Source organism: Mastigoproctus giganteus, chromosome 7, assembly GCF_048544385.1.
Source record: "Mastigoproctus giganteus isolate SK-2022 chromosome 7, ASM4854438v1, whole genome shotgun sequence".
In the NCBI taxonomy this organism is placed as follows: Eukaryota; Metazoa; Arthropoda; class Arachnida; order Uropygi; family Thelyphonidae; genus Mastigoproctus; species Mastigoproctus giganteus.
Window position 1 is genome coordinate 230,291,690 of NC_143581.1, and position 16,124 is coordinate 230,307,813.

The window sequence follows — 16,124 nt, forward strand, 5'->3', positions numbered from 1 at the left end:
CCAACCACTATTTAAGCTGTCCAGGTAGACAGCATAAAGGTCAAGGCTCAGCCTAACATTCATTAGAGCATAATATTTTTTTGCAGCCACCTTGTTATTTGTTGTTAATTTTCTCTATGTTGCTGTTTGTAGCATTTTTAATACTGCCCACTGGGCACCAGCTCACTTCCATTTCATCTCTTTGGCCTATTAAAATTGGTCTATTAGCAAACAGTATGCGAGTTGCTTGGCATTGGTTGTTAGAAATTTTTCTTGTTTAGATTCAATGCACTGTCTTATTACTGCCAAAGGAACAAATGACCTTCTCTACATATTACTCATTTTGTGAAATCATCATACCTTGTTAGCTGATCCGTAATGCCAATCATTTTGGCAACTTCCTTGCTGTTTACAATTTGCCTCTGCTCTTGAGTTTTTTCTAACTCTGTACATAGAAACTCTTGACACATCATTGTCAACAATTTCAGAAACTTGCTTTTAGAGTAGTGTTTTACTAATCTAATCTTCTGTAAACAGTCATTAAAATTTCCTTTGGTAAGAATAGGATGCCATTTCAGTCCAACTACTCTTCCAAATTAAAAGTAACCTTGTTGATACAGAATGTTGAGGCTAACACTTATGTCTCAGTAATTAAATAAAGAATATCACAGCGCTCCCAATATATATTGGGAGCGCTGTTTCCTATAATATTCTTGGTTATATTCTATAACCAAGTTTGACTGTAGTCTGTTCCAAACAATGGTCCTTGAGGTTGTCACAGACATTCTCTCAGATATGCCAGACAAGCTGTACTTGCTACCTGGGAGTCTAAAACACTGATGGAACTGATATTCGGGTGACACTCAAGTCGTGGATCCAATTTCGGCGAAGTCCAGACGGTCTGTGTCAGTCAAATCCTCTGCTTGCACCTTCAAGATGGTGGGACTGTTAGTAATCCTGGGTATAACCTCCATGCACAAGTACATGGTGGGTGACCACCCAGGTGTGAACCAACGTAAGCAGGGGTCGAGGTGTGGCGCCCACACCACATGGAAGAACGCCGCCCCTCTATGTTACCAGGCAGTACTAGGTGGTAGATGACTCTCATCAACCGGTGAAATACCACCACTTTGCTTATTGGAGGCTTGAAGTGGTGGAACCCATGTTTAGTCTCTAGAGCTAAGTTCCGGTCAACCCTTCTCTTCCATCATGCAGTATGATTGATGACTTTTGAGGTTATGATGAACGTCGTGGCGAGATCCAATATTCCTTACATTTCGAGGGTACAGCTCTAAAACAGTGTTCGCAGGCCGGCCGCTAGTTAGTACACCGGACTGAACCTATTGGTAACTCTCTAGGAAGCTTCCGGATCAGCTAGTGTATAATCTTGCTACCTCTACTCTGCCAGATAGTGACTGGAGGGAGTCCGAGTAGTGTGTATGCGGGGAGCATTGTCGAGGCCACGTTATGTCAAGGATCTGGGTACATTCTTACCACGTGTACGCCATATCCAAAAATTTCATTCCTTCATACAGTATGTCCCACCCACTTTTTCTTACTATTGAATACACCATGAATTGTCAAACTAATAGAGCAACCTTATCTGTGAAAAGATCTAAACCTCCCAAGGACTTCCTAATTCATTTCACAAATATACGTGGTCTCAATTCTAATCTCAACGATGTCCATTTCCACTTGCAGTCTGCCAAACCCCATGTACTTTTTCTGCCAGAATTTCAGTTATCGGTTGATTCAACTACTTTCATCTCAGATGCCCAAATTATTCGCTGTATGATTCCTTTCGCCTCAAAGGTGGTACTTGTGCATATGTCCGTTCTGATATTCCCTGTCAGAGACTTGGCAATTTGGAATCTCCTCTCTTTGATCTTCTCTGGCTTAAAATCTCTCTACCTCATTGTGTCAAATTCATCTGTTGTCTCTACTGTTCTCCCAACTCCACTTGGAGCTCTTTGACTTCCTCTCTTTGCAACTTGACTTTCTCCAGTCCAACTTTCCTAACAGTGAGGTAATTTTCCTTGGTGATTTTAATGTTCACAACTCCAGCTGGCTTCCGTTTTCTAGTCACACCGACCCAGCTGGTCGAGATGCCGAGGCTTTTGCAATTACTAATGACCTAGCACAGATTGTTCATTTTCCTACAAGAATACCGGACAATCCTAATCATACAGCCAATACACTTGATCTTTTTCTCACAAACAACCCTTCTAAGTACACGGTCGAAGTGAGAGGTCCTTTAGGCACTTCAGATCACAACTTGGTGATTGTCTCTTCTCCAATGGAACCTTTATCTCATGGCTATTCCCAACCTTGTATTGTTTGGCATTACAAGAATGCAAAATGGGATGACCTGCGAAACTTCTTTTCTTCTTTTCCTTGGTCGGATTACTGTTTCAAAAGTTCTGATGTCAACGTTTGCTTAGATCATGTCAGTGAAATCATTCTTGCAGGAATGGAATCCTTTATCCCACACTCCACTTTAAAATCTCGTCCCTTATCTAAACCTTGGTTTTCCAATAAATGTTCTAAGGCTGTTCAAGAGAAGAATGTTGCATATCGTAATTGGCTTATTTCTAATTCTTCAGTTTCATTTTCTGCCTACATCAAAGCTCGCAACAATTGTAAAGCAGTTATTAATCAGTCCAAACTAGAGTTCGAACAGGCCAAGAGTAGAAAACTTGCTTCTTGCCCTAATGGTAGCCGAGCAGTCTCTTGCCAAAGCTACTGGCCACAACTTTTGCCCATCTCTGCTCCCACCTCTGTCCAAACCAGATGGTTCTGTTGTCACTTCAGCCAAGGATAAAGCTGACCTGCATCCCATAAAAGCATCCCATTTTTCTTCCAGCTCATGTATTAATGATCTTGGTAAAACACCCCCCACTATTCCCAACACGCTCCATTCAATGCGTCCTGTGGTCTTTCGTCAAAAGGATATCAGAAGGATTCTGATGAATCTTGATGCTAAGAAAGCTCCAGGTCCTGATGGTATTTCTCCACTTGTTCTCAAAACCTGTGCTCCTGAACTTACTTCTATTCTTTGTCGCCTGTTTTCACTTTCTTATTCCAAAGGTGGAAATTTGCTCATATCCAGCCAGTTCCTAAAAAGGGTGACAAATCCCTCCCATCCAATTATCGTCCCATTGCAATTACTTCTACTCTTTCTAAAGTAATGGAGAAATCAATTAACCGCAAACTCTTAAACTACCTAGAAACCTTCCGTCTGATCAACGATCGCCAGTATGGATTCCGTCAGTGTCGATCCACTGGTGATATTCTGGCTTATGTTACCCATTTATGGACTAATTCAATGGAAAGGTTCGGTGAAACACAAGTAGTTGCTCTTGACATCTCAAAGGCTTTTGATCGTGTTTGGCATAAAGGTCTTCTAAACAAGCTTCCATCTTACGGTTTGCCAACTGTTTTTAGTAATTGGTTATCCAGTTTTCTCTCTGATCGCTCACTGAGGGTGATGGTAGATGGCTCTCTGTCTTCTAACTTCTCCACTAATGCCAGTGTACCCCAAGGTTCAGTTCTTTCCCCCACTCTTTTCCTTTTGTATATCAATGACCTTCTTCCATTGACTGGAAATCCTATCCATAGTTTTGCCGATGATAGCACATTGCATTCAACTTTCCATTTTGAGAAACCTTGTCCTGCTCAATCAGCTTCAACTTCTCGAAAATCTGCTACCAATTCCTTAAATGCCGATCTTCAGGTAATTCTCCAGTGGGGCAAAGACAACTTAGTTGATTTCAACCCTTCTAAAACTCAGTCTTGTCTTATATCTCGCAAAAAGGATTCTTCTGCTCCTATGCTTATCTTTAGTGACACTCCAATTTCTAGGCAAAATGATATATCTCTTTTGGGGATTACCCTGACTTTTAATCTCTCTTGGCACAAGCACATTACAAATATTGCTTCCTCTGCATCTAAAAAACTTGGTTTTCTCTTTCGCTCTCAGCGTTACTTTTCTTCCAAACAGCTGCTCACTCTGTATAAATCGCAAATCCGCCATGCCATGGAATATTGTTCCCACATCTGGGGTGGTGCCCCCAAAACCTCTCTCAGGCTTCTTGATTCCATTCAGAAGAGGGCAGTTAGGTTAATTAATGATTCGTCTCTAACAGAGTCTCTAGACTTACTTTCTCATAGACGTACTGTTTCTGCTGCATGCCTCTTCTACAGATACTTCCATGGGCACTGTTCTTCTGAACTGGCTTCTTTAATTCCCAATCTCTCTTTCAAAACAGTCCAAACATGTGCCGCCACCAGCCAACATCCATTTACTGTCCAACTTCAAACCCACAGAACTAACTTTTCATCTTCTGGAACATCCTTCTGGAACAACCTTCCTTCATATGTATTTCCTGAAAATTACAATCTACAGAAGTTCAAGTCCAGTGTCAACAAATATCTTCTTTCGTCTTCTTAACCTCCAACCCAAGCACGGTACTAAGTACTATAGGTTCTAATACCTCTCGTGTTTGGGGTTCACATAAAAAAAAAAAAAAAAAAAAAAATTATAATACATCTGGTTAGCAGCAAAACTATAAATTCTGGCTCACTGCCAGGGGGGTGAGGAGTCCTCCCCACCCCCCAGTGGCAGACCTGATGGTAGTTTGCCACTGCATGTAGAAGGGGTGGGGTGTTTTAGGAAATTCTGAGTTACTATTACTAACATCTGCCATCTTGAAACAAAATGGCCACCGCTGAGACTGCAAGTAGCACTTCCCTATTTAGAACTCCTGTGTTTTGTCTGGTCAAAATAAAATTTATTATATATGTAAATGGAGAAGGAGCAGGGGTTCTAGAATATCCCGATGGGTATTTTTATTTTGAGCTTCCACAACATTGAAATAGCCAATTTTGTTCACTACTGAAAAGAACTGAAAAGCAACTGGACCAGTTCTACTTTAACTACTTGTAAACTTAAATTTTGTTTTAAACAACTGCAGGTTAAAACAGTTTCTTCCGTGAAAAAAAAAAATTCAAGAAAGTCCTCAAAGAATGATGTTCTGTCACCATTTCAGATACTTACTTTTATCAAAGTTGAAAGATGTGGGATGATACTTTTATCAGGCCGGCATATTTTTAAAATAACATCTGCAGGAGCAGCTCTGAGAACTTCTAGTGCCTCCTATTTAAAAAAAAAAAAAGTTTAAGGCTCTGAAATCTTTTTGCTGCATTAACTAAAAGACAGAATAAGCATGAAAGAGAGAGAGAGAGAGAGAGAATAAACATATTCAATGAACAAGTTCATTATGTATGTACTAAAACAAACAGTACGAGAAGCATAGGGAATAAATAAAATAACACCAACTTCAATCTTCATTGGACTTGTGGTTATTTTATTTAGTATCTTTCAATCGATTCAACTAGAAAACGATCATCATTCTTTATTTCTGCTACATCTTCAAGAGATCTGTTTATTTTATTAATAATAAAATCCATTAACAGATGAGCATAAAAGAAAAGCAAAAATAATAATTATGAAAAGCACGAGGATTTTCTTGTCCTCTCTTTTATGTTTTTATGGTTCACAGAATTTAAACTGTCTAATTAAAACAATGACCTAAGTGCTTAAAGCAAACAAACTATACCTTAACAATAAGTTGCACTGGTATTGCATTAATTTCAAACAAATAACATTGCCAAAAGGTTAATCTGCCATTTATTTAAAATGGTAAGACACTACCATGAGCCTGTTTCAGGATGCAATGTTTCTGCATCAGGTGAACTCTAGTATTTGATTGCATTTGACAACTCCCTATGAAAAGATCATTAATCCTTTTAGAACAGTGGTAAAGAAGTTGACTGATATGAACTGCCATGCAAAATGTGAAGTTAGAACTCTGAAATTATAAAACTGCTTATGCTATTTTGGCCTTTTAAAAATTATGAAAATAAGTAGATTTTCTCCTTTTATTGTGTTTGTGTGACCAGCAGGATTTAAACTGCCTAGTTAAAGAAATGGTCTTTAAAATAAATATCTTTAATCAAAAAAGGAAAAGACTCTAACTAGTTTTTTCTTTTTTAAAGACAATTTATAAATTCAATTTGAACATTTTATACTTACTGTGTTTGTTAAACCGGTCACAGGTTTTCCATTTACTTCTAAAATAACATCACCAATCTCTAGTTTTCCACATTCTACTGCTGACTGCAGTGGATAAAGCTTGCGAATCCGAATTAACTGATGGATTGGATCTTTGTAAGGCAGGTCTCGACCTCCATAAATGCTAAGGCCTAATCCACGACTACTTTTTCTCACAATCACCTCAAATGTATTTTCTACAAAGAAACAAAATTGCAATATATTAAATGTAATACTTCAGATGCAGCATGGGTTTGTTAAAGGGAAGTCTTGCCTGACCAATTTGATTGAATACTATGATGTGGTAACAAAGGAACTGGATGCAAAAAATAATTTTGATATCATATACTTAGATTTCAGGAAAGCTTTTGATACCGTTGCACATGGAAGACTGCTGTACAAATTGTAGCAGTACGGCATTAAGGGCAAGTTGCTACAATGGATAAAAGGATGGTTCAATGGGAGAAGACAGAGTGGTAATCAATGGACGCTGCTCTTCGTGGACTAATGTTAGTGGTGTCCCCCAGGGTTCGGTGTTGGGCCCATTATTGTTTTGTATATTTATCAATAATATTGATGAAGATATATCAAGCTTAATGTCAAAGTTTGAGGATGATACAAACGTTGACAGGGTTGTTAATAACAGTATGCTGCTGCTGCAACAGGATCTAGAAAAGTTGGGCAGATGGGCTGAGAAGTGGGAAAGTGAAGTTGAACATTGACAAATGCAAAGTACTGCATATGGGTAGAAGTAACCCCAGAGAAATGTACCAACTGTGTGGTACTACACTTAAGGTGGTAGAAAATGAAAAAGACCTGGGAGTAATTGTGCAGTCAGATATGAAGTTTTCTGAGCAATGCAGACAAGCTGCCAGAGTAGGTCATGGGGTTTTGTCAATAATATATAGGAATTTTGCTAGCAGGGAAAAGGAGGTGATTGTCCCTCTGTATAAGGCAATGGTCAGGCCACGCCTTGAGTACTGCGTACAGGTCTGGAGGCCTCATTTTTGGAAGGATGTAAATTTGCTTGGGCATGTACGGAGAAGGGTAACAAGATTGGTGAGGGGAATGAAGGGATCCTCTTACCAAGAGAGGCTTAAGTTCTGCAAACTGCAGTGGCTGGAGACTAGGCACCTGCGCGGTGATCTGATTGAGGTGTATAAGGCCTTGAATGGGTTGAGCATGCTGAATTCTGATGGGATTCTTCCTCTTGCTCAGATTACAAACCTGAGGGGGCATAAACTGAAATTGAGGAAAGACAGTTGTTGAATAGATGTGCAGAAATTTGCCTTTAGCCAGCGGGTAGTTGATTGCTGGAACAAACTTCCATCTGTCATTGTGGAAGTTGGCAACTTAAATAAATTTAAGGAAGAAGTGGGCAAACTTTTGGAGCAAAACGATGGGTGAAATGAGAAGTTTATTGTTATTTTTTTTTTTTTTTTTTTGGTTGATGCTGTATAAGCTTGCTTTCTTGCATCATATGCCTCTACTTCCTATGAAAAATTAATTCTAATTTTTCATAGGAAGACTGGTTATATCCATACACCCAAGGCTCAACACTGAAATGAGAGCTAATTTTCAGTACACGAGAAAAAGTGCTCAACGAATGCAGCTTTTTAGACACACAAGCAGTTTTATTTTTGTTTTTCAACAAATTAAAAAAAGTAAATTTGGGCACGTTCAAAATATATCACTGTAAGCCTCACTAGGAATCTTTTATCTACTGCTATGCATTCCAATATTATAAGGTCATTCACTGAACATACTGATAAAATTCTTCAGGTTTGGAAGTGCTTTTTGTTGAGTACAGCCATGTTGTTACTGTAGGCACTGATTCTGAAAAGTGCTGTTGTAATGGATTTCAAAATGTTTGGCAGGTTCCATGTCCCAGAAAGTGTACATAATGGCCTCCTGAAACAAGCAATAGCTTCTTATCACTGACTGATGAACAGAACTGACTCATGACTAATTCACAAAATTACTAGGAGTACTCAAAGCTGTGTGACAGCCAGAATGCACTCATGAAGACTTTCTTTATTGCTAACCTAGAGGCTTTTAGGTGCCCCCCCCCCAGATGGAGGGCCATGCAGTTGGCTTGCTTTTATCTTTCCAATGTTCAAGATAACAGATGTTGGGAAACTTCTGAGCTGAAATGCCAAAATGTGGGGGTACTAACAATGCATTTTGCACTTGCATTTCGTCATCTGTAATAGCACATCTCTGAGAAATGCTGGCAGATCATTTTTCAAACAATGTCCAAGCCTACATGAAGTATATGAGCCTTAATCAAATAGTTCTTTACAATACCAGCCAAAACACCGACAGCAAACTGTTGCCAATCCTATGAGGATTTTCCCATGTCCATGGTGTTGATTATGAAAATTGACAATACTGTCACTGGTAGATTGCATCTCATCCGTAGAGAGAACTGATGAAATAAAATGAGAGTTAACAAACTATTACATAAACTACTGGCAGTATACAATGCATGGTGGAAAATCATTTGGTGAGAGGGCCTATTTAAAGAAATGGAGCCTTCTGAATCATAATGGCTCAGTTTGAATGGTTAACCATCCCTTCCTACTTTCAAATCATCAGCCTATAGTTACCCAACTCCTCCTTAGCATCATCATTGTGAATTGGACAATCTGAAGCAGTGAGCATCATCATGACATTCTTTATTACATTTTTATTTAGATAGCATACTATTTACATATTTACACTTCTGATCTGAAGTCATCCAAAAATGTTGACAAAAAGAAAAGGTGATACGCATATAATTATATGCAACACACACACACATATATACACATACATACACCGATGAGACAAAATATTATGACCAGCAAGTTGTTATGCAAAACTACGGTGCATGTGTGGGTCGAGACGCGGTATAAAAAACACCTGATACTGAGCTTCTTAATCAGTGTTACTTTTGTTCTTCAAATGGGAAAGGCAGCAGACTTACGCGAGTTTGACAAAGGCCAAATTGTAATGGCTGCACGACTCGGTCAGAGAATATACGAAATGGCACGGCTGGTGGGATGATCATGGTCAGCTGTGGTTAGAACCTACTGAAAACGGTCCGAGGAAGGGGAAACCCACGAACCGCTGGTGAGGTGTTGGACGACCACAGCTCATCGATGCTCAAGGTGAGCGAAGACTCTCCTGGATGGTATGTGGCAACAGAAGGGTTACTGTGATGCAACTCAGCGGTAATTGGAATGCTGGTGACGGGAGTAATGTGTCACAACACACAATACATCGAATCCTGCTGAAAATGGGATTGCGTAGCTGCAGGCTGCTCCAAGTGCCCATGCTAACCACGGTTCACAGGTGACAGCACCTGCAATGAATCATGTTTCCTGTTGCACCATGTGGACAGCTGGGTATGTGTGCTTCTTTTACCTGGGGGAAGTGATGGCACCTGGATGCACTGTGGGACAAAAACCAGCCGGTGGCAGCGGCGTCATGCTTTAGGTGATGTTCTGCTGGGATACCCTGGGTCCAGTCATCCATGTGCTGGGCACTCTGATGTCTACCACCTACCTAAACATCATTGCTGACTAGGTACACTCTTTTATGGTCTTCCCCTCTGGTGGAGCCGTCTTTCAGCAGGATAATGTGCCATGCCACACCGCCCATGAGGAATACTTCCAGGTATTTCCCTGGCCTCCAAATCCCCCAGACATCAATCCCATCGAGCATCTGTGGTTTGTGTGGGAACAGCAACTCCAATCTGTGTCGTCTCAACCACGGACCTTACAGGAGTTAAAGGATCTGCTGGTTACATGTTGGTACCAGATACTACAAGACACATTTAGAAATCTTGTAGCTTCCATGCCTCGCCAGGTATGAGCTGTTTTGGCTGCATGTGGAGGACCAACATCATATTAAATGAAAATGGGCTTGTAGTACTGGATTCTGTGGTTTGACATAATAATAATACAACACATCCAGTAGAGACAATAACTAGATTTTTAATAACTAAGATTAATTCGTAGCTTTTAGGGTAAACGAACCCCTTCTTCAACAAGTGAATAAACACATACAGAATGCTAACAAAATACAGACGTTAGAGATAGAATAAAATAAATACTACATTTAGTATAAAATAAATACTACATTTAATATTTATTTTATTTTATCTCTAACGTCTGTATTTTGTTAGTATTCTGTATGTGTTTATTCACTTGCTGAAGAAGGAGTTCGTTTACCCTGAAAGCTACAAATTAATCTTAGCTATTAAAAATCTAGTTATTGTCTCTACTGGATGTGCTGTATTATTTTTATTATTTCAAATATCATATTAGATAGGTGGTCCTAATATTTTGACTCATCGGTGTAAATACATAAACATACTGAACATAGACTGGGTGGTTATAAAATAAGTTTCACTATTCAGGAGACCCTAGTATCAAAATGGTTAGAGTTAGCACTGTGAAAAATCGGTGGGTATGTTATTTAGGGTATGGGAAAGCGATTTGTAGGAGAAAAAAAATTAGTTCAAATTTCCATCACTAAGGGAAAAATGGCACTGCACATACGTAAAAGTTGTCAGTTACTTCAAGACACATTGCTTATGTAAATGACATCCTGTTAGATAAAAGCAGAAAGGCCAATGTCACCATCAATAACCATTATTTCTCTTACAAAAGAGGAATGTGCTCTTTCAGTAAAACTGTTTTACCAGAATAATAGAACGCTAATTGGATACTATGATGTAGTCACAAAAGAACTGGATGCAGGGAATAACTTTGATATTATATATTTGGATCTTAGAAAGGCTTTTGATACTGTTGCACATGGAAGACTGCTGCACAAATTGGAGCAGTGTGGCACTGGAGGCAAATTGCTGCTATGGATAAGGGGATGGTTGAGTGGCAGAAGACAGAGTGGTAATCAATGGACACTGCTCAACGTGGACTAATGTTATTAGTGGAGTTCCTCAAGGTTCAGTGTTGGGTCCATTGTTGTTTTCGGTGTTTATGAATGATATTGATGATGGGATATCAAGTTTAATGTCTAAGTTTGCAGATGATACAAAGGTTGGCAGGGTCGTTAAGGACACTACTGACGCTATGCTGCTGCAACAGGATCTGGAAAGGTTGAACAGATGGGCTGAGAGGTGGCAAATGAAGTTTAACATTGACAAATGTAAAGTACTACATATGGGTAACAGTAACCCCAGAGCAATGTATCAACTCTGCGGTACTACACTGACAGTGGTGGAGAATGAAAAGGACCTGGGGGTAATTGTGCAGGCAGATATGAAGTTCTCTGAGCAGTGCAGACGAGCTGCAAGAGTAGCTCATGGTGTCTTGTCAATGATATACAGGAATTTTTCTAGCAGGGATAAGGAGGTGATTATTCCCTTGTATAAGGCAATGGTTAGGCCACATCTTGAGTACTGTATACAGGTCTGGAGCCCTCATTTCAAGAAGGATGTAGAGCTGCTGGAACGGGTACAGAGAAGGGCAACAAGATTAGTAAATGGAACAAAGGGTTGCTCTTACGAAGAAAGGCTTAAGTTTTGCAAATTACAGAGTCTGGAGACTAGGCACCGGCGAGGTGATCTGATAGAGGTGTATAAGGCTTTGAATGGTTTGAGCATGCTCAATGCCAATGGGATTCTTCAACCTTCTCAGAATAATCACCTCAGAGGGCATAAATTCAAATTGAGGAAGGATGGATGTCGGATAGATGTGCGGAAATTTGCCTTTGGCCAGCGGGTGGTTGGTTGGTGGAACCGACTTCCATCACTTGTTGAAGTTGATAGCCTAAACAAATTTAAAGCTCAACTGGACAGGTATTTCGAACGAACGGAGGGGTGAAATGGGAGAGGGTTTTTTTTTTTTTTTTGGCTGATGCTGAATAAGCTTGCTTTCTTGCATCATATGCCTCTACTAATGCTAATGCTAATGCAGCACTATGTGAATATCAGAAACTTAAAGGTTTGCACAAAGGACCTTCGACGTCAGTGGGGCTTTGAACTAATAAAGAAACTGGCAGTGACCAGGGAGTTAGGTGTAATTCCAGGTAGGGGATGACCACGTATCGGAACGGAGGTAGTGGATGATGTGGTGGTTGCAATGGCCTCCAGGTGAGAATGTGAAACACTATCAGTCAGTAGTGCCAGAGGTGTGGTCAGGAGACTTGAACCTTCCTTGTTCTATGTACGTAAAGTGTTTTGAATAATTTTATGCTGGTTCCCGTACAAGATTCACGTAGTGCAAGAACTAAAGTCTTGTGATTAGCAACAACGAATAAACTTTGCTCTATGATTTCTGGCTCATATGGAACTTGACGATACATGGGCTCGAATGGTCTTGTGGTCTGATGAGGTACATTTCACTCTTCATGGGGCTGTAAATGCACAAAATTGCCGAATATGGGGAACTTCTCCATCTGCTGTGCATGAAAGACGACTACAAAGTCCATACATCACAGAGAGTTTATGAATTCGACCATTTTTCTTTGAAGAGTGTACACCTCATGGCCTCCTGTAAGATTTATGGTAACTAGTGCACAGTACTGCGCTCTTCTAAGAGATCACATCATTCCTGCTCTGCAAGAAAGGCAATGCTTGGAGATCGCAGCATTCATGCAAGATGCCCCCCCCCCAACGTTGGTTGACAAGTGAAGGAACTGCTCCGTCCAACATTCGGAAATCATTTCTAGAGACTTTCCGCAGTTCTGGCCAGCCCAATCACCAGATCTCAATCCCTGTGATTTCTGGCTATGGGGATACCTGAAAGACAGTTTACCATGGCAGCATACAGATGCTTGTAGATTTGAAAGCAAGCATTAAACTGCATGTAGCCAACATTCCAATGAGATGCTATGCAAACCTGTGTAGAACGCAGTCTACCGTTTTCAGAATGCCATCTCAAGTGAAAGAAAGCACATAGAACAATATCTGTAGATTTCTAAGTTCTGATATTAAAAGATAATCCTAATTTAAGTATTCCATTTCATGTTTGCAGTGCCAATTTCTCCCCTGGTAGCAGAAAGTTGAACTAATTTTTTTTCTTCTACAAATCGCTTCCCCACACCCAAAATGATATACCCACCAATTTTCCCAGCGCAATCTCTAACCATTTTGGCACTAGGACCTCCTAAATAGGGAAATTTATTTTATAACCACCCGGTATATATCATAATTAGAGTTCATGGTTGACTTTTTTCACTTATCTTTTTCAATACTTCAGCTGTTTAGAAAATCTTACGAGTTCAAAATGCATCTGAGTTGGGATGAACCTATCTATAAGAAGCAGTTGGTGTGGCACAGAGATGGGGTCCACTGGTGGCAGATCCCAAGCCTAGAGAACATCATTAGTGCCAACAAGAAGTTTTGCAGTAGCTGTTATCCTGATGTCTCTTATTCTGGGTTGGCAAGAATTTTGATTGTGCTTCCTAGATTAGTGGTACTACTGATTAGGTTGAATAATGGTATTTGAAAGCAGTCCATCTCAGCAACAAGAATCTAATGATAGCATTAATGTGGCACTTGATTATGAAAAGGTTACATCTACATGTAACAAGTGTTTCTTTGCATTCTATTCAACTTTTGTATTCATGCTGTGATGACTATTAAATGTGAGCTGAGAAAGAACTCCTAAAATAGTGTGCTGTTCAAATAGGGGGATGGGTGCACCATCCTACAACAGACAGCATATTCAATTAAGGAGATGGGTATACAATCTAGTGATGGATTGCATATCCACCTCCCAAATGATCTCAGTTTGGCATCATCTCAGGGAGAGAAGACCACTGTAGTGGATTTTGTTGGGTTTGTGTGCAGTCCAGGTAGCAATGTATTCTGATAGCTGGCTGATCTAATGACTGATTAGTTATGTTGTAGTTTGGGGATCATGCCTGAAAGGTTGTCAGTAGCTTGACATTGACAGTATTGCTTATGAAGTTGGCTTCCCGTGGAGGAATGGTAATTATGGTCTGATTAATTCATATATTTAGTCAAGGTATTGTCAAGATCAAGATTTTTAATTTATAAGAATTTATTGGGATTGTTTATAATAAGCCATCAGGAAATGGTACTCAGTTATTTACCAGCTGAGGTTCAAAGTTATCTGGCACTTGTAATACATAAAAGTAAAATACTATAAACATACCAGAAGTACTGTATTTATAAATATCTTCTGCCTTCTTTAACTTTTTTCCTTTTCTCTGTGGTGCTTTTGGCACTTCCAAATGTTCTGCAAAAAAATTTTAACATATTAGAAACTAATAATATTTTAGGGTAGAAAGCCTCAAACTAAGTAAAATTCAAACTACAACATTGATTAGTGCATTTGCAGAATTATTACATAATTGAATTTTTTAGACAAACCAAAGTTTGTACATTGGCGTTATTATTGTAACATTTCATATTGTGTAAATGAGTCACAACTGGGCTATCACCTCTTATACCTCTCGGTACCTGCCTGCCCACTAATGAGAAGCCAAATAGCTTCGAAACAATGCTGTCTGAGTGGTGGTACTCAACTGAAAATAAGTAACAGTAGTCTTCTCTAAGGGTGCTCACACGTAGAATGCAGGTGACCGCTTACTTGGAACCAGCAGCGACACGCAGCTGAAGCTTCTCACTGGGTATGAACACATAGAAAGCAGTGACCGGTGCAACTTCTCACTGGAGTAGGTTTTACGGGCGCTACTGTATTGCGGAACAGAAATCCCTTTAGCTCTCAGGTAAACCGCCACCGTAAAATTTCCGATTATCTCTTCCTGCAATTCAGCGGGTGTCCCGTAATTTTCAGGTGAAAACTTATCAAAAGATAAATAATTAGGGGAAAAGAGAGGGAGTGGGTTGTTTACTAATGCCCATTGCAGGACATTCGATTAAATATTCGTTGGAATGAGCACTGAAATAATTGAAAGAGGAAGGGAATAATGTTTCTGCAGGGGAAGAATTAAAAATTTATCGAAGGAAAAAAAAAAAAAACCCCGCTACAGTTGCGAAGTGTTCAGAAGTTACTACATATGAATATGTGTTATGTATTGATAACAGTTGAGGAGAATGAAAAAAAAAAAAAAAAAACTGGAAAGATGAGAGGAGGTAGCATAGCTACAAATCGAAAAATAAAGAAGCATAACAATCAAAGACAAAAAATAATATATTTTAAATGTAAGATAAAATTATATTCATAAGTATATTGTCCGACGCCAAGCAATCCTGGAGTCTCTTCCAGTGTGAAACACAAGAATTGAACAGAAAAAAAAAAAATTACAATATCGGTTTTCTTGTAATCATTCTTTTTTAAGACTTATCTCTGAAAGGGCGGGGGGGGGGGGGGTTACGAGATCTAGATAGAATTAAAAAACTAGGACACTTAGTTTTAAAAACGATAACATTTTTAAAATGACATAATTATTATTAAAAAATTATGATACATACTTATCCTTACTGCCAATCATTTTCAATCCATTTTGAAATTATATACATGAAAAAGTTATTACCAAAATACTATTCACAGTATTTGTCTCCATATTATTTATAATGTTGCTCCATTAATGAAAATACATGCTCTACATTCCATTGTGGGCAAAATATATATATATATATATATATAAACTTAAGTGAGAATAATGATAAAAAATAAATAAAAATGCCAGCAGCATGGCAAGACAGAAGAGCGAAAATTGTGAAATTATACATAACGATCAAACCAACAGGGAAAGAGAAGAGAATAAAATTATTGCAGCAGAAACTCTCGAAGATAAGTTAGAAGTCTAAATACAAAGATAATAAAATATAATCAATTAAATTTTGAATAGCCAATTAAATGAAATTTAATGGTGCCCCCCTCTGACGGGCACAAGGTCCAAATTTATGTGAAATATCACGAGCAGAGATGTGAACAACTACAATAAAACAAAATAAAAACAGAAATAGACTGACCTATTTCTGTTTTTATTTTGTATCTGTCCTATTTTAAATTTTCGCTGCATCAGGACCACCGATATTCAAGTCCTCTGCATTGGCGGTTCGTTCTGGGGATCGGATGGTGGACTG

General features: G+C 39.1%; 1 protein-coding gene across 3 annotated transcripts in view; it reads right to left on the reverse strand.

Annotated features, from left to right (window-relative positions):
- LOC150083765 (tyrosine-protein phosphatase non-receptor type 13-like) overlaps positions 1-16,124 on the reverse strand; it is a 478,105-nt gene that overhangs the window by 55,335 nt on the left and 406,646 nt on the right. For all 3 annotated transcript variants that reach the window (XM_090378206.1, XM_090378207.1, XM_090378208.1), the window contains 3 exons: positions 14,224-14,307; positions 6,074-6,288; positions 5,036-5,134 (listed from right to left, as the gene is read on the reverse strand). In XM_090378206.1, coding sequence (XP_090234332.1) covers positions 5,036-5,134; positions 6,074-6,288; positions 14,224-14,307 — 398 coding nt within the window. The remainder of the gene's footprint in view (positions 1-5,035; positions 5,135-6,073; positions 6,289-14,223; positions 14,308-16,124) is intronic.